This window comes from Dendrobates tinctorius, unplaced genomic scaffold (assembly GCF_039654945.1).
Source record: "Dendrobates tinctorius isolate UK_male_01 unplaced genomic scaffold, ASM3965494v1 ptg000228l, whole genome shotgun sequence".
Lineage (NCBI taxonomy): Eukaryota > Metazoa > Chordata > Amphibia > Anura > Dendrobatidae > Dendrobates > Dendrobates tinctorius.
Genome location: NW_027361895.1, coordinates 983,148 through 1,008,248, shown reverse-complemented (window position 1 = coordinate 1,008,248; position 25,101 = coordinate 983,148). Strand labels below are relative to the sequence as shown.

Here is a 25,101-nt window from a genome sequence, read left to right as displayed (position 1 = left end):
GACGTAAGGATCGCCGCGTCTGGCAGGTAAGTAGCGAACCCCGACCCCTGCTATGTCGCTGGCGTGATCTGCCTGTGTGGCAGCTCACTAGCGACCACTTAGCGATGAACCAGCGATCCATATCGTTGTCGGGATCGCTGGTGCATCGCTAAGTGTAACGGTACCCTGAAGGAGTGGTTCTGCAGCTGGGGACCACAGACCACATCTCAGTACCAATGCTTTCTGGCTGATGTTTTGGTCACTTTTGAATGTTGGTTGTGCTTTCACACTTGTGGTAGCATGGAACAAACTCTACAACCCACACAAGTGGCTCAGGTAGTGCAGCTCATCCAGGATGGCACATCAATGTGAGCTGTGGCAAGGTTTGCTGTGTCTGTCAGCGTAGTGTCGAGGCTGGAGGCGCTACCAGGAGACAGGCCAGTATACCAGGAGACATGGAGGGGGCCGTAGGAGGGCAACAACCCAGCAGCAGGACCGCTACATCAGCCTTTATGCAAAGAGGAACAGGAGGAGCACTGCCAGAGCCCTGCAAAATGACCTCCAGCAGGTGACAAATGTGCATGCGTCTGCACAAACTGTTAGAAACAGACACCATGAGGATGGTCTGAGTGCCCGATGTCCACAGATGGGGTTTGTGCTCACAGCCCAACACCGTGCAGGATGCCTGGCATTTGGCACAGAACACCAGGATTGGCAAATTTGCCACTGGCGCCCTGTGCTCTTCACAGGTGAAAGCAGCTTCACACTGAGCATGTGACAGACGTGACAGAGTCTCAAGATGCTGTGGAGAGCGATCTGCTGCCTGAAACATCCTTCTGCATGACCGATTTGGCAGTTGGTCAGTAATGGTGTGGGGTGGCATTTCTTTGGAGGGCCGCACAGCCCTCCATGTGCTCACCAGAGGTAGCCTGACTGCCATTAGGTACCGAGATGAGATCCTCAGACCCCTTGTGAGACCATATGCTGGTGTGGTTGGCCCTGGGTTCCTCCTAATGCAGGACAATGCCAGACCTCATGTGGCTGGAGTGTGTCAACAGCTCCTGCAAGATGAAGGCAATGAAGCAGTGGACTGGCCTGCTCATTCCCCAGATTGAGCACATCTGGGACATCATGTCTCGCTCCATCCACCAACGTCACATTGCACCACAGACTGTCCAGGAGTTGGCGGATGATTTAGTCCAGGTCTGGGAGATCCCTCAGGAGACCATCCGCCACCTCATCAGGAGCATGCCCAGGCATTGTAGCAAGGTCATACACACTGAGCATCATTTCGTTGTCTTGAGGCATTTCCACTGAAGTTGGATCAGTCTGTAATTTGATTTTCAACTTTTTGAGTATCCTTCCAAATCCAGACCTCCATGGGATATTAATTTTGATTTACATTGATCATTTTTATGCTTTTTGTTCTCAACGCATGCCACTATGTAATGAACAAAGATTTTCAGCTGCAATATTTCATTCAGTGACATCTATGATGTGACATCTTAGTGTTCCCTTTATTTTTTGGAGCAGTGCACTTACTTGTGCCAATGGATGCACCAGCCAGAAGAGACATATGCGTGTCAATGCCAGACACGGTCAATCCTGGAAATGACGTCGCAATGAGATATGAACATGGCAGTTTTAAAGCTCAGACAGCGCTGACCCACACTCACCGCATAGCTACGGGCATCAGCGGTGACACGGTGCTATTAAGATGGGATGGTAATCCATAACAATACATATGTCCTCTCCCGAGCAATCTGCTGCCTGAGGAAACGCATCAGGAGCAGGGCACCAAATACTATGCACTGGATATGACATGCCGAGATTAGGCCCATGTGAATGGAACATGTCGGATCGGGCTATTTGAGTCCTGCAAGTTGTTAATTTGTGAGAGTGTTCCAGTCTTATTACATCATAACGGGAATTGGTATCTCACACTGCTAGACAGGTTTTATTTTAAAGTTACAAATGTTTTTGAGTTATGACACCTTGCACCAAAAAGCTAAAATGACATTTAAAAGGAGTGGCATGTGAGTCTTTTTGACATTTTTATACCTGTGATAGTCTGTTTTGTTAGAGGTGTCATTAAATTTGACAGGGAACACACGCTATAGACCCTTTTGGGGGAAGACCCTTCAACTACAATCAACAGGTATGGTTTTTTTTGCACCGTCTTTGCACTTTAGGTCCGGCTGGGCCTTATTTCATGTTTGTCTTCTTGTTTTCACTTCATATAGTCTTATCTAATCTAGATTAATAATTAATCTTAATAGTACCACATACTGGTTAACAGCGGCTCCCCGCTGACTGTCAATTAGCGGGACACCTTAATGACAGAACAGACTGGAAAAGGCACTTCTCTGTTGGCAAAGAGAACAAAGTCCTGGTTATCCCTTTAGAAGGGATATTCCCAGCTCCACATTGGCTATCCCATTATGTAGTAGGTATAATATTCACAAATACCTCAAATTACAAATGTAGTATACTTCTTCTGATTTGCAATGTTGCTTACTCCATGTGAAGGGCATTGTGGTAGCTTAGGTATCCATGGTTTTGACCACTTCTACAGTGACAGATCTTGGAGATGGGAATGCCCCTTAAATTTCTGTTGTCAGACTTACAGTGGCATTTAAATGGTTTAACAGCAGCGATCGGAGCCAACTCTTCCCATTAGGAGCAGGTGCTGGCTGTACAACGCAGCTGGCATTCAAGTATGTAGCGCCAGTGTACGCACCTGTGTAAGGCGTCAAATAGCAATGAAGGATTTATGCATTTTTTTTACGGAAAACAACTAAAGCCAAAAACACCAGAGGTATAATTACAAAAAGTAAAAAATAATATATATCAAAAATATTACAAAACAAACATTTATTAAAGCAAAGTTTACATTGCATTATTTCAGGATATGACTTTTTAATGTTAACAATACATATAAATAGAGAAGCACGAAATGAGAAATGTGCACAATCCTTCAACTGTACGATGTGCTCCCAAGAGTCAGCCATATTGGGAGCTGTACTGCGGCCCTTTAGTGACAAGGAGTGTCATCAAATGGCAGGACCGAGGGGCTTAGGCTGAGGGAGGGGGGAGATAACATTTTTTACAGCAAAGTAAATAAGACTAAATCCTAACTGGCAGTCGTAGTCGTCGTTTCCAAATGAATAAAGATAACTGGAACATTGACAGAAAATTGCTTTGCTTTAAAAACATTGTTTTTTTTATATTTAGAAATAGTAAAAATGTTATACAAGAAATTAAAATCCACATTTCTATCTCTAAACACAAGGTGCGGAAGCAAAATGAAATAAAAATAAATAAAGCCCCATATGTCATATACCGCAAATAATTCTCTGACGAAAAACACATGGGAAATAAGTAAACTGCGCAGCTGCATTTCATTCAGAAATCTACATTTTTTTTGTCTTTTTCCAAGCAAACATCCTATTACATAGAAGTGTACATCGCTAATCCTTAAAGTGTAAGGCCAGGGTCACATTGCGTTGAACCAGCCCGTTCAACACATAGGGTTGACGGGCTGGTTAAACGGTATAGCATAGCGCAATCGCGTTATGCTATACCCGCTAGCACTGATTCAACAGCGCTAGCGGTAACGGAGCATCAGAGGCTGCAGCCCGCGTCCGAGGCTCCGTCACTGAATGACGGCACATCGCGAATGGAGGGCAATGGCAGAGTTAACGGACCGCATTACACCACGTTATGCCGCGGTGTAACGCAGACCGTCTAACGGACTGCCTAAACGTAATTTGAACCCAGCCTAAGGACTAGATATGGGCGGATCAGGCAAAAATTTCGAAAAACTTTTGAGAGATGAACTGGAATATAAGTTGGCGGGCAGGCAGAGCGTAGGCACATGTTCACACTGGCCACCAGTCAAAACCGAAGATGAAAACAAAATCAGTAAATAAATGGCAATAGTGCAGGGAAGTAATAGGATTTTATTGCTAAGTATTTTACTTACTGAAGGTGTGGATGATCGGCGCACTCTGCTGCTTAACGAGGCAGTCACGGGAATGCTTCTATTGGATTATTAACGGGTATTTTTTTTGTTTTTTGCTCCCCTTCTTCTCAGAGCCATAACTTTTTTATTTTCCTTCAATGTGGCCATGTTGGGGGCTTTTTTTATTGTGGCTTGAGTTTTACTTTTGAACGACACCATTGCTTTTACCCTGTCAAACTGGACAACTGGAAAAAAAAAATTGAATTCCTATTGAATGGCATCAATAATATCTTGAAAGCTGTGAGGAATCCCTGCAGGAAGGAGGTAAGGAAATTGTACATTCATTACGTGATTAAAAAGTATGGATTGTTGAATACTACCCATACGAAACAAACACCTGGTCAGAAATTTCATACAAATTTTAGAAGGCATTGAACTTAAAATGATAATTTGAAGACATATCATGTCAGGGAGGCACAACCAGTTTCCCAAGCAGGGTGCCTGAGCCAAAATACTTGCATTAGAGTTCCTTAACACGTAGGGCCCCATACATCAAGGCCATCATTCTTCACGCTGGTCTGAGGATGAATGGGTCTTTTCATGAATCAGGAGCGCCAGAACAGTGGCGTAAACCTCTGTGTGCAAATCTCCACAAATCCTTAATCCGTGCTGGAGTAAGACTTGTGGCGTAGTGAATGTTGACGCTCGTCATGAATATGACATGGTGCAGTCTACATACCTTCAACCCACTCCAGCTCCTCCGTTTGTTAGTGCATCAAGGAACTGGTGTGAAAACAGCCATAAGTCTTCAAATTTGGGCGCAACCTCTGAGTTGCACATAAAATTTCACAACTTTTCGAAGCTTTCATGTCAAAATTTTGGCGTGGAAGCAGTCATGAAGCGGGCCCATAATCTGTGACATTTTTCCTTGTTTTGGGGAAACCTGGAACGGATGTCTAAACCTGGTATGTCCGTCATGTCTGAAAATTGTAAACAGTGCCCCACCTCCACTGTGACTTCACAGGAAAACATAGTGGGATTATAACTGTGGCTCAACGGTGTACCTACTACAGGGTACCTGGGTGCACACCCAATGGAATATAACAGTGACCAAGTCTTCAATGTTGAATCAGAAATATGGTGGCACTCACCGTCCCTTTAAAAACGTAGAAGCGCACACTGGCGCGGAACGGCCGTCGTCCTGAAGTCTTGTACATTTCGTCCTCTCCTGCCTTATGCGATTCCATAATAATTGAAGACTTGGTCACTGTTATAGTTTCAGTGTCCACCAATGGAATTCATGAAAGGAAGCCCACCCAGACTTATCGCAACTCTGCCAAAAACATCTTCGCCTTTTTCTCAGAGATGCTTGTCCTTGTAGAAGCCAATTTATATTCCAGGTTCAGCATCCATACAAAAAGTAAAATGAGGGATGCCAAAAGAGTGCACCCTTTGTTTTCCTCCCTAAATACAACCCATCATTAAGCCAGGTTAAAAAATAAATCAGCAATGTGTTGATTCTCATTATTTTGGTACTGTCCAGATATACGATAGAAGTCAGACCTAAAACCACAAACAAACCTAATGACATTCGGGATCAATACTGTAGAGGAGAAAATCCTGCACCACTGCAACACCTGAACCCAAATATCCACCACGTGTGATTACATCGTCAAATACACCGCCCTTACGGATTCACGGGTGCCAACCCATATAAACAATTGCATAAATCCATATACTGAAGAGCAAAAAGGGTGGCACTCACTGTTTCTAAAATCCAATCTGTTGGACAGGACCCATAGAAGCGCAAGGGAGCGTGAAACGGCCGTCGTCCAACTTTTTCTTCCTGTTCTATGGCTTTGTAGTACCGTTGTGTGCATAACGCGAGGGTCAAACTTAAGAACTAAATTCCCATATGATAAATGGGAACAGCTCCCAAAAGAAGATCTTACTGCTTCTACTCTTCCATGCACGTATATAAGTCACACAAAGAGAGATGAGGTTCAACCACACTTCTTGTTTCAGGACTTACGGCTTTTAAGATTTGATCATTGGAGGTCCTACTTTTGGGACCCTCACTGAAAAGTTCAGTTGAGCTTTCTAGGAATTTTCATAATCCATGATCAGGTGTGGACGATTTCAGCAACATTATCACATTTAGAAAGAAGATTCCTAATATATGGCAGATTTTGTCAAATACGGTTCGGACAGGAGTATGGAACTCCCATTTACAGTGGAGATGATGACCCGATTCATTCAACAGGAGACAGTCTGATAGAGAGGTACAAAGTCATCTAAGTCATACCAAAAGAACAGAATTATTCGATTAAGCAGTGAAACACAAATCATTTCTTGATTGCTTTTCTTCACGGGAACATAATATAGCAGACGGTATCTTCACTTATATCACCACTGCACCATCTGATAATACTGAAAACATAAAACTTTCTTCCTATTGTATCACATGAAGTTAGATTCTGTCATCCTGCAATATCCACCCAAATAATCACATTTATGTCTTGTCCATGTATGAGCGAGATGCCGATTGCAAGGGGACACATCCTATGAGAAGGAAGGAAAGACCAGTATTGTGTGACTTGCCAGAAGAACATTCGATAAAACCAATCGCTGACATCATCACGCTCCACTGCGTTGTATCAGTAATCGTTAGAAGAAAGCAACACATACAGCGGTTGGCAACCGGCGGCTAGGGTCCAGTAGAGGACACGTTATAGACACACATGGAAGAGGAGTGCACAGGGAGTCCTGCTGTGACTATTGAAGAAGTAATGGTACTATACACCTTCAATAGCGGCTCACTCAGCCAAAAGCAGAACCCCCCTTCAAACACATGCACATGTGTAGAGGAAAATATGCCACCGCCAGACACCTTTGATAGTGGATTATCTCCCATGAGAACAGAAGATTGAGCACATAGAAATTAAACATGCCCAGTCGTTATTTCCTTTTAGAGATAAGGAAGGTGGATTCCCGACTCCTCATCGATACACATAAAATAGTAGGCCGGTCTCTTCACTGTAGCCAATACACTCTACGGCATAAGTGAACAGGTTTCTAATCAGGATAATCCCTTAAAGTAAAATGAAGGGGCGACTGGTATATAAAGGAGATTTAGTATGGACAATCAGTAATTAACAGATCCTTCATCCCATGCTTAAGATGCCCTAAGGACTCTTTCAGATGAACACTGATAAAGAACCACTGACAAGTGCTAAAACCAGGCGTGGAACTAGAATTGAAAGACTGACACCTGTTCTGTATTTTTGAAATAAACACTTCTGGTTGTGACATATAGACACCGATGAAAGATCACCGATTTCAGAATGAGCCCCTCAAGTTGAGCAAAAAACTATTTGCAAGACCTTGGACTAGTCGTCAGGTTAGACCAGGGCCCGTGAAACGTCCTCCTACCTTCCGTCAGGTCCAACGAGATATCATTGTTGTGCCGTGACGCATGCATGGTACTGCACTGGGCATGTCCGAGGTAGGAAGAGGTTGGCATTCTCTAGCCCGGCAGCCTTGGGCTTGTGGTACCTGCCAAACACAGGATCCTGGGAGTTATTTTGCTCAACTCAAAATGCCACTTTTTGATAAGTGTCTGGAAAAAGTTTAAGAAAAGGCTTAGCTATGTGGAAATCTAGCTCTCCCTGTACACCATATGGTATGTTCACACTGCACCTTTTCATTCCGCCCAGTTGTATAACATGACTTGCTCTTCAAATGTCCAATTTTTGGAGTGTCTTTTAAAAGCACATCAGCCTTTCAAAAGACGCCACGCGTTTAACCCCTTCAAGACCTTGGGTTTTTCAGTTTCTCTTTTTTGCTCCCTTTCTTCCCAGAGGTAGAAAACATTTTATTTTTTCAGTCAATATGGCCATGTGAGGGCTTGTTTTTTGTGAGATGAGTTGTAATTTTGAAAGACACCATTGGTTTTACCACATCTTGTACTGGAAAATGGGATAAAAAATTCAAAGTGCAGTGAAATTGCAAAAAAGTTCAATTCCAAAATTGTTTTTTTCTTTTTTCTACCATGTTCACCAAATGCTAAAACTGGCCTGACCTGCCATTGATTCTCCAGGTCATTACAAGTTTGTAGACACCAAACATGCATAGGTTCTTTTTCATTTAAGTGGTAAAAAAAAAAAAAAAAATCCAGAGTATAATTCTGGCATTTTGATTTTTTTTTCTAGTAAATTCTTTTTATATTTTGATAGATCAGACATTTTTGAACGCGGCGATAAATGTTTTTTATTGCTTTATTTTTAATGGGGCAAAAGGGAGATGATTTGAACCTTTACATTACATTTTTTATATTTTTAAAAACCTTTTTTCTGCTTTTAACTTGCTTCAATAGACTCCATAGGAGACTTAAAGCTGCGATCATCTGATCGACTGTGTTACACATAGTAGTGCTTCAGCCCTGCTATTTGTAGCAGAATTGATCATCTGGTATGAGTGCAGGCCACTGGGCGGCACTCATAGCAAAGCGGAAATGACAACCACAGGGGTCTCCTGCAGACCCCAGGTTGTCATGCCAACCCATCAGCGCGTCGTGATCATATGATGGGGCACCCATGGGCAAGATTAATGACATGCTTCCAGCGTGACTATGTAAGGCCAGGTTCACATAGCGTTAATGCAGTCCGTTCAACCCATTGCGTTTTTCGGACTGTTAACGCTACTCCCTAACGCGATCGCGCTAGTACAGATGCTCCATCTGCGCTAGCAGTGACGGACCCTCGAACGCTGCAGACCGCTTCCGAGGGTCCGTCACAGAATGACGGCACATCGCTAACGCATGCCGCTTATGACATTCGTTAGCAATGCGCTACATTATTGCCGTCTATGGGTGCGTTAATGCATCCGTTACATAGCGTTAATGCTAAACGCACCCCCCTAACGCAATGTGGACCCAGCCTTTAATGTCACCGTCAGAGATTGACAGCAGCATTTAACATGTTAACAGCCGCGGCTGTTAGGTGCACAAGTCAGCTGATGAAAATCAGCTGCAATTTGAGAGAAAACAAGCGGGCTCAGCACCTGAGCCTGCATGGAATGCAAGCACACAACCTCGTGATGAGGTTAGAAAAGTAACATATTCATACTTCTGCCATTTTCTGCTAGAAAGACACTCGATACTTAAAGCAAGTCAATAGGACAAATAGAAAGTTAAAAAGGTGCTCAGGAAGCAACTTAAGAAAAACAAGACCCTTTAGGTTTACAAAACTCCAGAAAAAAAAAAAAAAAAAAAAGTGTTTCTGGAAGAGTCTTCTGCATGAAAAAAAAACTTATTGACCACCAGAAAAAGACGCTGTGTGAACATACCCTTATGCTGCAATAGATATAATATTTCAGTGTACATTGTAGAGGAAATAACATAAGCACAGAGAACGGAGGAGAGAAGCAGCTATATAGGCACCTAATTCCGGCACTGTTCAGAACATAGGAGCAAGGTTGCGTTGTGTTGTTTCGCAGGTGACACTATTTATTTTTAAGATTGTCCGTGTTGGAGAAAGCATTAACTGTACAGTGTGGGAGGCTTTTCTGTATTTCATCTATTCCTTGGCTCTCAAACAAGATCCCATTGAGGCTGAGAAAGGTCAGGACAGGGAGGCTGCCGCTCACGGTAACAATAGACGGGGCGGAGAAACCGATGCAGTAGTCCAACCACAACTTCTCTAGGGTCTTCATTCCAGATAGACAGGCCAGACCTGCATCGGTTAAATAGCGGAGATCTAGAAGCGCTAAGGTCTGGAGATGCTTCAAGTGGCAGCCGATTAAGTGTAAAGTGATATCGGTTATGTCGCATTCGTTCAACTTTAAGTGCTCCAATTCTTTCAGGTAAGGAACTGCTTTTTGAACCCCAATGTCATTAATTCTGTAGGTGCCAGACAGGCAGAGGCTCTTTAGGCTTGACTGGCTGCAAACGATCTCTAAATGTTGGTTGGAAAAAGAGGACACTTTGTTCAGGATGAGATTCTCTAATTTCAGGAGCTCTTTGGTTTTGCCGGTGGTTTTGAACCAGATTAGTGGGACCTCGCATTCTGACAGTTCAAGCGTCTTCAAGGTGGATGGTAAACAGTCGTAGCCCACGGAGCGGAGGTTTGTTTCCTGGAGATGGAGGTATTCTAGACTCTGGTAACGCTTTTCAAGGACCTGAAGGACGGCTGGTGTAAGGAACTCCTGTTTCTTCACCGACTTTAAGAGGCCCTTAATTTTCAGGGTCTGCAGGCTGGTCCCGAGCCAATGCCTCAACAGATGCCACAAGATCTTCGAATTCAGCTGTGAAACAGATACAAATGGTTATACACTTTAAAAACAGAAACATTTTATTACAACTGGTCTGGATTTAGGTAAAAATTAGTAACTTTACAAAAATCTGACTAATTAGTAAAGGCTTTTTTATGTTACCATGGGCAGTATATAAAGGAATCGTGAAAAGAATGTCAGTGACTGACAAACAGCAATATGCAAAGGATAACGGAATCACAAATGACGAAAAGCCCCAACAGGGCCCCTTGAATGGGTGAATAAACGGAACGTGAAAGCACCCTAAGGCTATGTGCGCACGTTTGGAAATGTTGCAGAAATTTCCGTAACATTTCCACAACTCCTGCCGTGAGTATAACGCATGCGAATTCGCATGTGTTTTTCCCGTGAAAAACAAGCGTTTTGCAAGCGTTTTTCGCTTGCGCATTCCAAGCGATTTTAAGCATCAGGTGGAAATGTGATTGACAGGTTGGTCACACTTGTCAAACAGTGCTTGACAAGTGTGACCAACTTTTTACTATTGATGCTGCCTATGCAGCATCAATAGTACAACATAGGATGCTAAAAATAGAAAAAGATAAAAAATATTGTTATTCTCACCTTCCGACAGCTCCCTATCTGCTCTGCGGCACTCCCGGCCCCAGTAATGCTTTGTGCGTAGGACCTGAGATGACATCACGCTCGCAAGAGAGCGACGTCATCAGCGGTAATTCGCGCAAAGCATTACTGGGACCGGAAGATGCTGGGAGCGTGGTGAGAGGCGAGAAGAATTTCGGGGGGCCGCCGGAGGGTGATTACATCTCTATTTTTTATTTTTATTCTATTTTTTACAGGAATATGGTACCCAGGGCAAGGAGGAAAGTCTCCTCTCCTAAAGGCCCTGGGTACCATCCGCACATGATCCACTTACTTTGCGCATGGTGGGAATAGCTAGATGCGTAAGCGTTTCAATGCAATCCTATGTGAGCGGAATCGCCGCGATTCCGCAAAAAGAATGAGCATGCTGTGGATTTTTCCGCTATGTGATTCCGCAGCGGAAAAATCCGCAGCATTAGCACAGCATTGCAGAAACCCATAGGATTGCATGGGATGCGTTTTCGTGGCGATTCCGCAGCGGAAAAACGCAAAAAAAAAAAAAAAAAAAAAAGAGCGCAACGTGTGCACACAGCCTAAAGCAATAGAGACTTTAAAGAAAAGAAAAAACAAAACTCAATGCAAATACTCTTCCTAAGGTTTTAGCCACCTCTACTAGCCTTGAGATTTCCACGTCGCCACCAAGGCTGTGGAGTCGGAATAAAATGGACAGACTCCTAAAATATATAATAAATTGGGTACAGTAGTTCAATGCAGAATGTGCTGAATATTTATCATAGGAATTTGGGAAAGTTATGAAATGTCCTAAAAATGGCTGTTCTATTCCTGATCTAAGGCTACATTCACACACAGCGTTTTTCCTGCGTTTTTTGAGGATACGTTTTTCAGCTGCAAAAGCAGATCAGCTTTTTAAAAAACCGCATCACCTGAAAGGTTTTTGAGCTCATAGATAATGTTTTCAAAAGCAAAAGCAGATTAGAAATATGCTCTATCCATTTATCCATATCTTATCAGTACTAAAAAGAATGAAAGCCGGGTAGTACACAGACTTAAGGGCCCGTCACACTAAGCGATATCGCTAGCAATATCGCTATAACGGCACTGGTTTTTGCGACGTTATAGCGATATTGCTAGCGATATCGCTATGTCTGATACTTACCTCCGACCGCTCCCTGCTGGTTATCGCTGATCGCGCGAGAACGTCCTGGGCCGTTTCTCGTCGTCAGCTTCCTGCTGGGCTTCCTGCTGTGGAGACGAGCGACGTGTGGATGCGGGCGGGAGGACGTCAGCATCGCCGCGTCTGACAGGTGAGCAGCGACCCCCGACCCCTGCGATGTCGCTGGTGAGATCTGCCTGTGTGGCAGCTCACTAGCGTCCACTTCGCGATGCACCAGCGATCCTGACCGCGTCATATCGCTGGTGCATTGCTAAGTGTGACAGTACCTTAACACTCATTTTATTTTTTTTAGCACCAGTCGAGTACACCTCATAGCTGCTCAAAAGGACACCGAGGACAGGCATTGCTTGTCTTCAGTAACACATCAACGTAAATTGATAGATGGAATAAATAGACTGCATTCATCTCCATATCTTCTTAAGGTGCAGGCTTTATTTTCAAGTGTAGGGGTGTGCTGCAGCTGAGGTGTGCAGTATGAGGTTCTGCCCCCCCTAGGTTTGATCCTGGCTACACCCATGGTGTGAATGCAGCCTGAGGATCTAGGCTTTGTCTTAGGCCTGTTTCACAATTAGTCAAGATCCGCCGTTTTGTGAAAAAAACGGATCCGCCAATTTTCCTTGCGGATCAGTTTTTTTCCCCATTGACTTTCATTATCGGCGGATTTTGACTGATGACTGTCCGTCCGTTGCATCCGTATTTCTGCGGATCCGCCAAAATTTTGGCGTCCGCAGAAATCACCGAACGGACCATGCAACGTTTTTTTTTGAAGTACGGATCCGCATTTTTGCCTTTTAACCCTGAATCACGTGTCGCTGCTGGTTTAAAATTCATTCTCTCTCCCCCCCTTACCCGCAACCTCCATTCCTCGCGCGCGATCTCCAGCCCCACATCTCTCATCGCGCGATGACCGGTATTAATTTTTTTTCCTTCCTTTAAATTTTTACCATCGGCGGATCCGTACATCCGCCGATCCGCTGTCCCCCATTTCTTTCAGTCCGCCTGTGGATCCGTTTTCCGCTATTTTGGCAGATTTACACTGACAGAAAAAACTCAAGTGTGAAACAGGCCTTAGCTGAGACAAGTCAGTGCTGCACTCCAGCACCAGGGAAGCTCCTCCTCTACAGACAAGGGTACAAAGTAAACACACTCAGAAAGAAGGAAGGCCTGCACTCATCTCAGAAGAATTGTTAGAGTGAACAGGATAACAAGATTAAGGTAATTACTTCTTAAAGCATATTTAAACTTTCAATAAACTGTGCATAAATCAATAGTCCAGTATACTGTATGTTCTCTCTGTATGCTTGATGCTTGTTTGTTTTTTCTTTGAGCTCACATACTTTTGGGAAGCTAGCTTTTATACAATATACATACAATATAAAGGGAAAATACAGCAACAGGATTGATGAGGACTTGTATAGGTATAGAAGCCAAAACATCAAGTTATTAGCTCTGTTGTCAGTTTCTTTGTTCCTGGAGTATGATACATAACAAACTTGCTCCCTCCCCTCTTCATAGACTGTGAAGCATTTAGTGAGCTGTAGCCTAAGAAAAGCGTGAGATTGGAAATTCAAAGTAAAGCCATCTAATAACATATTTTACAAACTTTATATTTGTCATCTGTACTATTGATTTATGCAAAGTTTGTTTTATTTCTATCTAAAATTATACAGTGAGGAAAGTATGTATTTGATACACCGTCGATTCCCACCTACAAGAATGGAGAGGTCTGAAATTTTTAATCATAGGCACACTTCAACTGAGAGAAACAGAATCTACAGGAAATGTCTGACCTCTGTAATTGCAAACAAAAGGTTTCTGTACCAAATATTAAGTTCTGTTTTTCTATTGTATCAAATACATATTTCGTGCAATAAAATGCATATTATTTCAATCATACAGTGTGATTTTTCTGGATTTTTTTTAGTCTGTCTCTCACAGGTGAAGTGTACAATTGCAGACCTCTCCATTCTTTGTAGGTGGGAAAACTTGCAAAATTGTCAGTGTATCAAATTCTTATTTTCCCCACTGTACATGGTTCCCTGCTCTTGCTGGAATTATACATTATTTTATAGGACAAAATTATTTTGAGAGTGAATTTATAGGATTACAAAATGTCTAAGAAGCTCCAGATGAAGTCAGCGGTTTTTGAGCATTTCACAGTGACTCAAGATGAAAAATATTTTGTGTCAATGTATGACAAGTGACCCAGTGGAAAACAAATGCCGTGATGCCAAAATCAGTGCATACTCAGGCAGTGAAAAAAATGCTCCTACAAGAGCTTCCAATCTAAAAAGACACTTACAACGCTTCCACCCAGAAGTTTTCAAAGCTGTGACTGAGAAAGATAACAGCAGCATCAAGAAACCTGTGCCCAGCACTTCGTGCCAGGCAAAGGAGGAGGAAAGAGCATTTCAAACATCACTAACAAGATATTTTGTAAGTGACAAAGTTACTGTAACAATGACAGCAGATATGTTTAAAACACAGCTCATACAGCTTGTTGTGAAGGACGGTGTACCATTAACATTATTTGCATGACCAGCTTTTACAGCTCTTAATGGAGAAATGGCCCACAAACTTGGTGTTTCTCTGGAAAGAGAAAGTATTAGAAAATTAGTGATTGAAGAAGCCCTTAAACAAAAGGAAGATCTTAAAAAGACTCTCAAAAGACGCTTCATGTTTCTTAAAATGGATGCCTGCACACGACACAGAGTGAACTATTTTGCCATCAATGTTCGATATGTTTGTGACAACAAAGAAATTGTTACCAAGACACTGGCAGTAAAAGATGCTAAAGCTCATCACAGCAGCCAGTTTCTCCAGGCCTTAGTGGAAAAAGTTCTACAAGATTATGAATGCAAAAAAGAACAGGTTCTTGCTATTGTAACGGACAATGAATCAAACATGATAAGTACAATTAAACTGATGAGAGTAATGAACAACAGCTAGAAGAAAATTTAGGATTCAGTATGTTTGAGATGGAAGGCCACAGTGCTGTTCATGTAACTGAGGAACAAACAGATATTACTACAGAAGAACAGCAAAATTATACTGTAGAAATAGATGATCTTGTTGAAGCTGCTTCAAAACACTTTCCTATTCATCACATGCGCTGTGTTGTGCACACGCTGCAGCTGGCAATAAGAGATAGTCTGCAAGAGGGACATGCTGGAAATCTGATTGGAAAAGTGAGGAAATTGGTTATTGATGCCAGAACCCCTAAAATTGATTCCATCTTGAAAAGACGTGCTGGGAAAGAGGCAATTGTCGATCAAGCCACTCGGTGGGGCAGCACTTATTTAATGATTGAGTGATGGCTTGAACTAAATCCGTTTCTTAAAGATATGGTGAACCATCAGGTAACCCTAAATGAAGGTCAATGGACACTGGTGGCTGAACTGAAGGAATTGCTTAATCACCCATTTACAGGTGACTAAAAAATTAAAAGCTGAGGATTTAGCTCCTGACATTTTCATAAGGGAGTGGAAGAACTTGCTATTTTGCCTGTCCCAAAGAGGAGGTTTAATCGCAGATGGCAATTCTGCTTCAATAAAATGGAGAGAGACATACCTATTGGAAAATAAATTTTTTCTGGCAGCTGTTTATGTGGACCCAAGTCATCGTATACTGCTTGATGATCAACAGCTTACTAAAGGAAAAGAAGCTCTGACTGAGAGGTAGCAGTTAGGATGAGTGGCCTACAGGAGGACTGCCAGGCGCAAGAGGACTTGGGTCCTGCCAGTGCTACTGCTGCCATATCTTCATCCTCATCAGATGAGGAGTTTGACTTTGACAAGTATTTGGATGACATGGAGCAGGCAAAGCATTGCCGCAAGGAAAAAGATTTCACTCTGTCTCCTATAACAAGCAGATTGACCATATTTCAGCAAAATGTTTCACTTGCTCTCAAAGAAATAGAAAAATTCAACCGTTCATCAAAACTGTGCATGAGGCAATTCCTTTATACCCGGAAATTGTTAGAGATGTTGCCCATGTGGTTACGGCTTTGCCTCCAACCCAAGTTAGTGTAGAGAGGTTGTTCTCTAGCCTTAAAATTATTAGGTCAGATTTGAGGTCATCTACGAAGGAGGATCTGATGGAGGCAATTCTATTTCTTAGAACAAATTCATATACTGCACAAATGTTATTTAGTACCGTATATACTCGAATATAAGCAGAGATTTTCAACCCATTTTTTTGGGCTGTAAGTCCCCCTCTCGGCTAATATTCGAGTCATATACACCAGGGGGTCGGAGGGGGAGGGGGGGGGGAGGGGGTTAGGTCCTGGCACGGTCTCTGCAGCCCCCAGCTTCTCTGCGATCTCCCTTCCTTCCTACAGAGGTCACATGGTAACGCTCATTACACTCATGAATATGCGCATATTCATGAGGTGTAATGAGCGGTACAACGTGACCGCTGAAAGCAGGAAGGGAGATCGCGGAGAAGCTGGGGGCTGCAGAGACCGTGCCAGGACCGGTAAGTATAGCGATACTCACCTGTACGGGTCCATTGCTGCTTGCTGCTGTCTGGCACGTCATCTGTCAGTGACGTTCAGACAGCAGAGGGCGCGGTGACTTGTTAGTGCACGCCGCGCCCCCTGCAGTCTGAACGTCACTGACAGATGTGCCAGACAGCAGCATGCAGCGGCACCTGGCCCCAGCGACGGAGAGGTGAGTAGGTCTTTTTCTTATTTTTAAATGCAGCAGCGGCAGCACATGGGGGCATAATCTATGGAGCATCTTATGGGGGCATATTGTATGGAGCATCTTATGGGGGTATAATCTATGGAGCATCTTATGGGGGCAGTATATAGGGGTATAATCTATGGATCATCTTATAGGGGCAGCATATAGGGGCATAATCTATGGAGCATCTTATGGGGGCAGCATATGGGGGAATAATCTATGGAGCATCTTATAGGGGCAGCATATGGGGCATCTTAAGGGGCCATAACCTTTACGGAGCAGCATATGGGACATATTCTAGGGAGCATCTTGTGGGGCCATTATTAACCTTTGTGCAGCAATATATGGGGTGTATTTTGTATGGAGCATCTTATGGGGCCATCATGAACTGTATGGAACATTATATTGGGCTCCTGATTCAATATGGATATTCAAAAACATTTAACCTACTTATGTCTCTATTAACTTTACTTTTATTGGTATCTATTTTTATTTCTTAAATTTACCAGTAGCTGCTGCATTTTCCACCCTAGGCTTATACTCAAGTCAATAAGGTTTCCCAGTTTTTTGTGGCAAAATTAGGAGGGTCGGCTTATACTCGAGTATATACGGCATGTTGTTGTAGAAAACTGTTTTTTTTACCACTTGCACAGTTTATTACATAGTGATATATATATCTCAATGTGTGTGTGTGTGTGTGTCTCGCCGAGATTGGCATCTGCACCGTCGTAGCTATAGCCACAAAATTTTGCACAGTCACACGTCTGGACCCCGAGAGTGTCATGGGCTATGTTGTGATGCAAAATTTTACCCCGCGCGCTCCAATTCACCAAACAATTTTGCCCCTATCTACATAATGGGGAAAAAGTGAAAGGAAAAGTGTTGAAGGCAAATTGACAGCTGCCAGATGTGAACAAGGGGGGGGACTTAAAGAATGAGAGCGATGGCGCCAAAGAGTATATACTGCACAGTTGCTAAGGTGGGGCCCTGACATGGGATACTCACCACACACAGGGATATGAACACACACACAAAATGCGCCACACACTACCACGTGCTTCAACACATATACCACCTTCAGCACACATTCCACCACACATACACCAACCTCGCCACATAAAAGTTCAAACACAAAAGTCGCCACTCAAAACTCGCCACGCTGTCCCAGAGCTGTTTAAAAGATGAACGCTGAGCTGTGATTGGCTGCTATCAGCAACAGTTTTCTTTGTAGACAGTTGTGGTAACTGAGGCCTATTATTCTTATCATTTCTATGGTGTTATCGTCCTTCTGTAAAGTTGGAAATAACAATTTATTACCGTGCCAACACAGACCACCCTCTGACAGACTGCAGGGGGAGCACAGTATCACACAGGATAGGATTAGATACACGGCTCAGCAGTCAGTATCACACAGGATAGGATTAGATGCACGGTTTTTATGTGCAATATAATCATTATAATTTGTTATAACTAACCACAGTTTGTTACTATGCCCGGGCTTTTCAATTAGTATATATACAGTACAGACCAAAAGTTTAGACACACCTTCTCATTCAAAGAGTTTTCTTTATTTTCATGACTATGAAAATTGTAGATTCACTCTGAAGGCATCAAAACTATGAATTTACACATGTGGAATTATATAACAAAAAAGTGTGAAACAACTGAAAATATGTCTTATATTCTAGGTTCTTCAAAGTAGCCACCTTTTGCTTTGATTACTGCTTTGCACACTCTTGGCATTCTCTTGATGAGCTTCAAGAGGTAGTCACCGGAAATGATTTTCACTTCACAGGTGTGCCCTGTCAGGTTTAATAAGTGGGATTTTTTGCCTTATAAATGAGGTTGGGACCATCAGTTGTGTTGTGCTGAAGTCTGGTGGATACACAGGTGATAGTCCTACTGAATAGACTGTTAGAATTTGTATTATGGCAAGAAAAAAAGCAGCTAAGTAAAGAAAAACGAGTGGCCATCATTACTTTAAGAAATGAAGGTCAGTCTGTCCGAAAAATTGGGAAAACTTTGAAAGTGTCCTCAAGTGCAGTGGCAAAAGCCATCAAGCGCTACAAAGAAACTGGCTCACATGAGGACCACCCCAGGAGAGGAAGGCCAAGAGTCACCTCTGCTGTGGAGGATAAGTTTATCCGAGTCACCAACCTCAGAAATTGCAGGTTAACAGCAGCTCAGATTAGAGACCAGGTCAATGCCACACAGAGTTCTGGCAGCAGACACATCTCTACAACAACTGTTAAGAGGAGACTTTGTGCAGCAGGCCTTCATGGTAAAATAGCTGCTAGGAAACCACTGCCAAGGACAGGCAACAAGCAGAAGAGACTTGTTTGGGCTAAAGAACACAAGGAATGGACATTAGACCAGTGGAAATCTGTGCTTTGGTCTGATGAGTCCAAATCTGAGTTCTTTGGTTCCAACCACCGTGTCTTTGTGCGACGCAGAAAAGGTGAACGGATGGACTCTACATGCCTGGTTCCCACAGTGAAGCATGGAGGAGGAGGTGTGATGGTGTTGGGGGTGCTTTGTTGGTGACAGTGTTGGGGATTCATTCAAAATTGAATGCATACTGAACCACAGCATCTTGCAGCGGCATGCTATTCCATCCGGTTTGCGTTTAGTTTGACCATCATTTATTTTTCAACAGGACAATGACCCAAAACACACCTCCAGGCTGTGTAAGGGCTATTTGACCAAGAAGAAGAGTGATGGGGTGCTACACCAGATGACCTGGCCTCCAAAGTCACCAGACCTGAACCCAATCGAGATGGTTTGGGGAGAGCTGGACCGCAGAGTGAAGGCAAAAGGGCCAATAAGTGCTAAGCATCTCTGGGAACTCCTTCAAGACTGTTGGAAGACCATTTCCGGTGACTACCTCTTGAAGCTCATCAAGAGAATGCCAAGAGTGTGCAAAGCAGTAATCAAGCAAAAGGTGGCTACTTTGAAGAACCTAGAATATAAGACACACAGTATTTTCAGTTGTTTCACACTTTTTTGTTAATTATATAATTCCACATGTGTTAATTCATAGTTTTGATGCCTTCAGAGTGAATCTACAATTTTCAGAGTCATGAAAAGAAAACTCTTTGAATAAGAAGGTGTGTCCAAACTTTTTGTCTGTACTGTGTGTATATATATATATATATATATATATATATATATATATATATATATATATATATATATATATATATATATATATACACACACATACATACATACACACACATACACACACACACACACATCCCAAGCAAGAAGAGCACTAATTAGAGAAGCAGCCAAGAAGTCCACTGTGACTGCAGAGATCCACAGCTCAGGTGGATGAATGTGTCCGCAGGACATCTATTAGTCATATGGCATATAAGCAAGCCATACGAAGTACCATTTGCAGTTCACAAAAAGACATGTAGGGGACACAGCTATCATGTGGAAGAAGGTACTCTGGTCAGATGAGACCAAAGAACCATTTCAGCTAAATTCAAAGCACTATAAGTGTCGGAAAACTAACATTGCATATCACCCTGAAATACCATCCCCACTATCAAAACATGGTGGTGGCAGCATTATGCTGTGGGAAGGGTTTTCATCAGCAGAAACAGGGAAGCTGGTTAGAGTTGATGGGAAGATGGATTGAGCTAAACATAAGACAATCCTGGAGGAAAACCTGTTAGAGGCTGCAGAACACTAGAAACTGGGGTGTAGGTTCACGTTTAGGGTCTGCTGAAAGATTCTGCCAGAGCTACAATGGATGGTTTAGAGCTAAGCATATTCATGCGTGTGAACGGCCCCAGTCACAGTCTAGACCTAAATCCCATTGAGAATCTGTGGCAAGACGTGAAAAATTTTGTTAACAGATATCCAATCTCTTGAGGCAGAGCAAGTGTGCAAAGAAGAAAGGGCAGAAATGTCACCACTAGATGAGCAAAACTGGTAAAGACAGACCCCTAAACACTGGCAGCAATAAGTTTAGCGAAAGGTGGTCCAACAAAGCATTGACTCAGGGGACTGAATACAAATGCACGTCACAATTTTCAGATTTAGATTTTCTAAAATATTTAGAAAACCCTGTATCATTTTCATTACACTTCATAAACACTGCATAGTGTTGGTATATCAGATAAAACCGATTTAAGCCCAACACACAGGCTCTCCATGCATGTGCTGTGACTGTGACACAGTCGCGACACATGCAGCTGCGATCAGCTGGTTAGCGGGCGTGATCCAGGAAGCGGGTTCCCACTGTAGCTTATTCGGCAAGCGCTATAGCTTGCCGAGTAAGCGAGGAACCGAAGATATTCGCTCAACTCTACTCACCACCTCTTGTGGCAGCCTGTTCCACTCATCACCCTCACTGTCAAATTGTTTTTTTCATAATATCTAATCTGTATCTTCTCCCTTTCAGTTTCATCCCATTGCTTCTCTGTTTCCATGTGCAAATGAGAATAAGGATGATCCCTCTACACTGACAGCCCTTCACATATTTGTAGACAGCTATTTTGTCTCCTCTTAGCCTTCATTTTTGCAAGCTAAACATTACCAGATCCTTTATCCATTCCTCGTAGGACATACTTTGCAGTCCGCTCACCATCCACATAGACAGTCATCAGTATATTTACAACATACAAGGTCAGATTTATAGGGCCTTCTTGTAACAAATCAACCTGATTCCTTTACCATCTGGCAACATAACCTGTAAAGCTCTACTGGTTTCCTACGAACCACCAGTTTCCTGTGATATGACAGCTGTGTAGAGACCACAGTTACCAGCCAAGACGTAAATGTGCAGTAATGTACCTGTAACGCGGCCATCTGACTCATAGAATTGGAAACAATCAACCGCTGACATAGTAATAAGACTTCTATACCTAAACACAGAACGAAAATAAGGACATGCCATCAGCAACAGCCGTCACCAACTCTATGCCGGAAAGCATTCGGGCTTTCAGCTCACGGCAGAATGGAGCGCAGAACAGACCAGAAAGTTTAGATTAAACCATAACTGATTTCACCGTTGTTGCAACATTTTAAATCCCATAAGATTAAAAAAAAAAAAAAAAAAAAAAAGAAAAGCTAAACAAAATATGGTATAAAAAGCAATCAAAACTTTGTACGGAAAAGTAATGCAATCACTGAAAACATTAACTCGTTCCGCAAAAGAACAAGCTGCCACATGGCCCTGTGGGCAGAAAATAACAAGGTTATAACTCTTGAGTTATGGTATTAAAAAAAAAAAACAAAAAAAAACCCTTTATAAATCTGGTATCGCTGTAATCGTTCTGACCCTCATGGTGAATGGCATAAACAGGAACAAGAAAAGAAAAATCCATAACTGCTGCTCAATTGTTCCTTCTGCTTCCCATGTATCAGTTTAAGGCTCGGTTCGCACTTACCTTGGTGGTTTCACCTAAATCCTACAGGATTCAGGCGAAAGACTCATCAGAACCACTCGCTAATGAGGCAGACAAAGGCTCTCTGACCAATGATCCACGTTTCTAGCTGAAGTTGGAATCTAGACTTTATGGAGTCCAGACTGTGTCCATCTGTCTCCTTATTGACTGGCTGGTGACCTTGACAAATGCCTTAGAGGGGTTTTCCGCCCCCAATAAGTCTGCAGTCACTCTATGTTACTGCAGACTTGCAAATCGTCACATCGCACACACTATGCACTGTCAGAATTCTCCTGTGCCAGGAGCATCGTCATGTGATCACAAGGATGCAATTTTCATACTTTCGGTCACATTACGACTAGACGTGCCCGGCCTTGCTTAATAGAAGTAAACTGAGCAAGGTCGCACACGTCTAGTAAGCATGTGACCACATGTATGCCAATCACATACTTTCGGTCACATGACTGCCCGCTCAAGGCGCCGGAGAATCCTCATAGCGGCATGTGATGATTCGTAAGTACCGGACCCCCCTATAAAACAAACAATGAAAAACTTCAACTCATCTCACAAAAAAACAAACCCCCCTTGTGTAGTGGACAGCTGACACCCATCCACTCAGACAGCACCCTCTGGGAGATGCTATGCGCTTATGATCCTAAATGACAGCCATAGAATATGCACCGGCAGACACTAAGGTGTTAAAGAATGATTCTCAAAAAATCCTTACAGTTTAAGCGGTTCCTACTGCTCCTGACATGGCGTACATGCACAAGACCGCTGCAGCCAATCACTGGCTTCTTAGTTTGCATGTTGTATGTGTAGGCTTCACCGCTGAGACTAGTGATTGTCTGCCTGGGTGATGTGCGTGCTCAGCATGTGAGCAATGCAGACTGGTCAGGATCACATAACAAGCCGCATCTGGACACATCCCACCCCCTCAGACCCTGCACTACAAATATCAGGATCAGATACCCCAGAAGGTTCCTGTAATGTTCCTCCATTCAGATCTGCATTACTTTCTATATGGCTGAATGTAAAACATGGCTGCAAGGAAAGTAAGCCCTGATGATGTTGGGACACCAGTGGCCACATCGCCTAGCAGGGTCACTTCCAGATGAGGAGCCCTGGGCAGGGTGGTCTTGGGACTCCTAAGGACCCCACCTAAAATCACACGGGAAACACATGTTCTCCAGATTTCCTCATTTGCATTGTGCACTGTGCCATTAACCCCTTTAGGTGGGACAATCCTGTGTGGCAGTCAGTTGACAGACACACGAGTGGACAAAAAACACGATCGGTGAGTATCTGACCTTGTATGGTGTCAGATCAACGTATCTCCATAAGGACTTGTCCAAAATCAGCCTTTTCCACCTCTTGCAGACCCTTGAAGAGGAAAAAAAAAAAGTCAATGACAAGAAGCGTTACTTTTGGAAAATAAAGTGACTGATCCCTACATCATGTGTGTGTGGTGCCCTGCCGGGACCTTCCTCCTCACACCACGCTGGCAGAAGTCCTAGAAGCATAGACATGGACGGGTATGGGGGAGGGGACCACTCTGCTGCCTGCCCTGCTAATATTAAGCTGCACTCCACTAGTCCTGTTGGTATAAGGGCTTTGGTGCACTCAGCTGGCCCGGGATACTGGAGGACGCACTCTACTGCCCAGGTAATAGGCGGAATGGGCTGACAGCCCCTGTTATTAGAGGGGAGCACTCTGCTGGTCCCACCAATAAGGGGAGCACTCTGCTGGCTCTGTTGATTTTAGGGATGCACTATTGCATAGAAGCACATTGCTGACCTTGCAGGCATTGGGGGGTGGGAACTGAACTAGCACACTTGGCATTGGGGGGCACTCTGCTGCCACTGGTGGCTTGGGGGCACTGGTGTTAGGGGGCACTCTCCTGCCACTGGTGGCATTGGGGGGGGGCACTCTCCTGCCACTGGTGGCATTGGGGGGGGGCACTCTCCTGCCACTGGTGGCATTGGGGGGGGGCACTCTCCTGCCACTGGTGGCATTGGGGGGGGGCACTCTCCTGCCACTGGTGGCATTGGGGGGGGGGCACTCTCCTGCCACTGGTGGCATTGGGGGGGGGCACTCTCCTGCCACTGGTGGCATTGGGGGGGGCACTCTCCTGCCACTGGTGGCATTGGGGGGGGGGGCACTCTCCTGCCACTGGTGGCATTGGGGGGGGGGCACTCTCCTGCCACTGGTGGCATTGGGGGGGGGGCACTCTCCTGCCACTGGTGGCATTGGGGGGGGGGGCACTCTCCTGCCACTGGTGGCATTGGGGGGGGGGCACTCTCCTGCCACTGGTGGCATTGGGGGGGGGGCACTCTCCTGCCACTGGTGGCATTGGGGGGGGGGGCACTCTCCTGCCACTGGTGGTATTGGGGGGGGGGGGGGGGGGGGTCGGCCGATCTCTCACCGCAGATATGTCACCTATGGTCACTGTGTAGAATGAAGGACGCATCTTTGGTACACGACATTACTAGTCCCAGTATCCACTGCTTTCCCCTCTGTGACTTGTAGTACTACGGCACATGCTCAGAAGGGTCACAGCCCCCAGGGAGCCCTGCCTTTATCCCCGCCCCAGCCTCTCACCGGCAGCTCCGGATCAGGTCCCTCACAGACAGGAAGCTGAGCACCTCTAGCAGGACGCTGTCCGGCAGCCACGACAGGGTCGGAGTCGTAGATATGCCGCTGGAGGTCTCACCATAATGCACCGCGGCCGACATCTTTCCCATCTCCATGGACACAGTGCACTTCCGCCTCACGACTGTCAACGGCGACCATAGAGACAACTGTGACGAAGGGCAGAGCGTCTCACATCAGCTACGCATCCTCTTATACCATAGATGCCACTGGAGGACAGAGCGTCGCTACAGCTTGGCATGCAGCGCAGGCACACGTGACTGGCAGGGAAAGTGTACAGAACCCGTATTCACTAACATGACGTATTACTGGTATTGTCACATGACCACAAGGCTATCATTACAGGCCACCAGCTATATT

At 44.2% G+C, this 25,101-nt stretch overlaps 1 protein-coding gene across 2 annotated transcripts; it reads right to left on the bottom strand.

The window, feature by feature from the left end:
- Nucleotides 1-2,836: 2,836 nt before the first annotated feature.
- FBXL12 (F-box and leucine rich repeat protein 12) lies at nt 2,837-24,969 on the bottom strand. 2 transcript variants are annotated; one of them, XM_073555680.1, is made up of 3 exons: nt 24,803-24,969; nt 23,400-23,472; nt 2,837-10,246 (listed from the first exon to the last, which is right to left on the bottom strand). In XM_073555680.1, exons 1-3 carry the CDS (start codon nt 24,880-24,882, stop codon nt 9,446-9,448), a joined length of 954 nt encoding a protein of 317 aa, XP_073411781.1. In that variant the 5' UTR covers nt 24,883-24,969; the 3' UTR covers nt 2,837-9,445. The 2 variants fall into 2 exon arrangements, with proteins under 2 accessions (XP_073411781.1, XP_073411780.1); XM_073555679.1 differs by having other exon boundaries at nt 24,691-24,921.
- Nucleotides 24,970-25,101: the final 132 nt, after the last annotated feature.

Bases quoted from the DNA above. Each gene is read 5' to 3' on its own strand.
- FBXL12 (XM_073555679.1), bottom strand. From the start codon at position 24,839: ATGGAGATGGGAAAGATGTCGGCCGCGGTGCATTATGGTGAGACCTCC. The intron at 23,473-24,690 runs GTGAGAGGCTGG...TTCCTCTTCAAG, and splicing joins GACCTGATCCGGAGCTGCCG to GGTCTGCAAGAGGTGGAAAA. The intron at 10,247-23,399 runs GTCAGATACTCA...TCTGTTTCACAG, and splicing joins TTGATCTGACACCATACAAG to CTGAATTCGAAGATCTTGTG.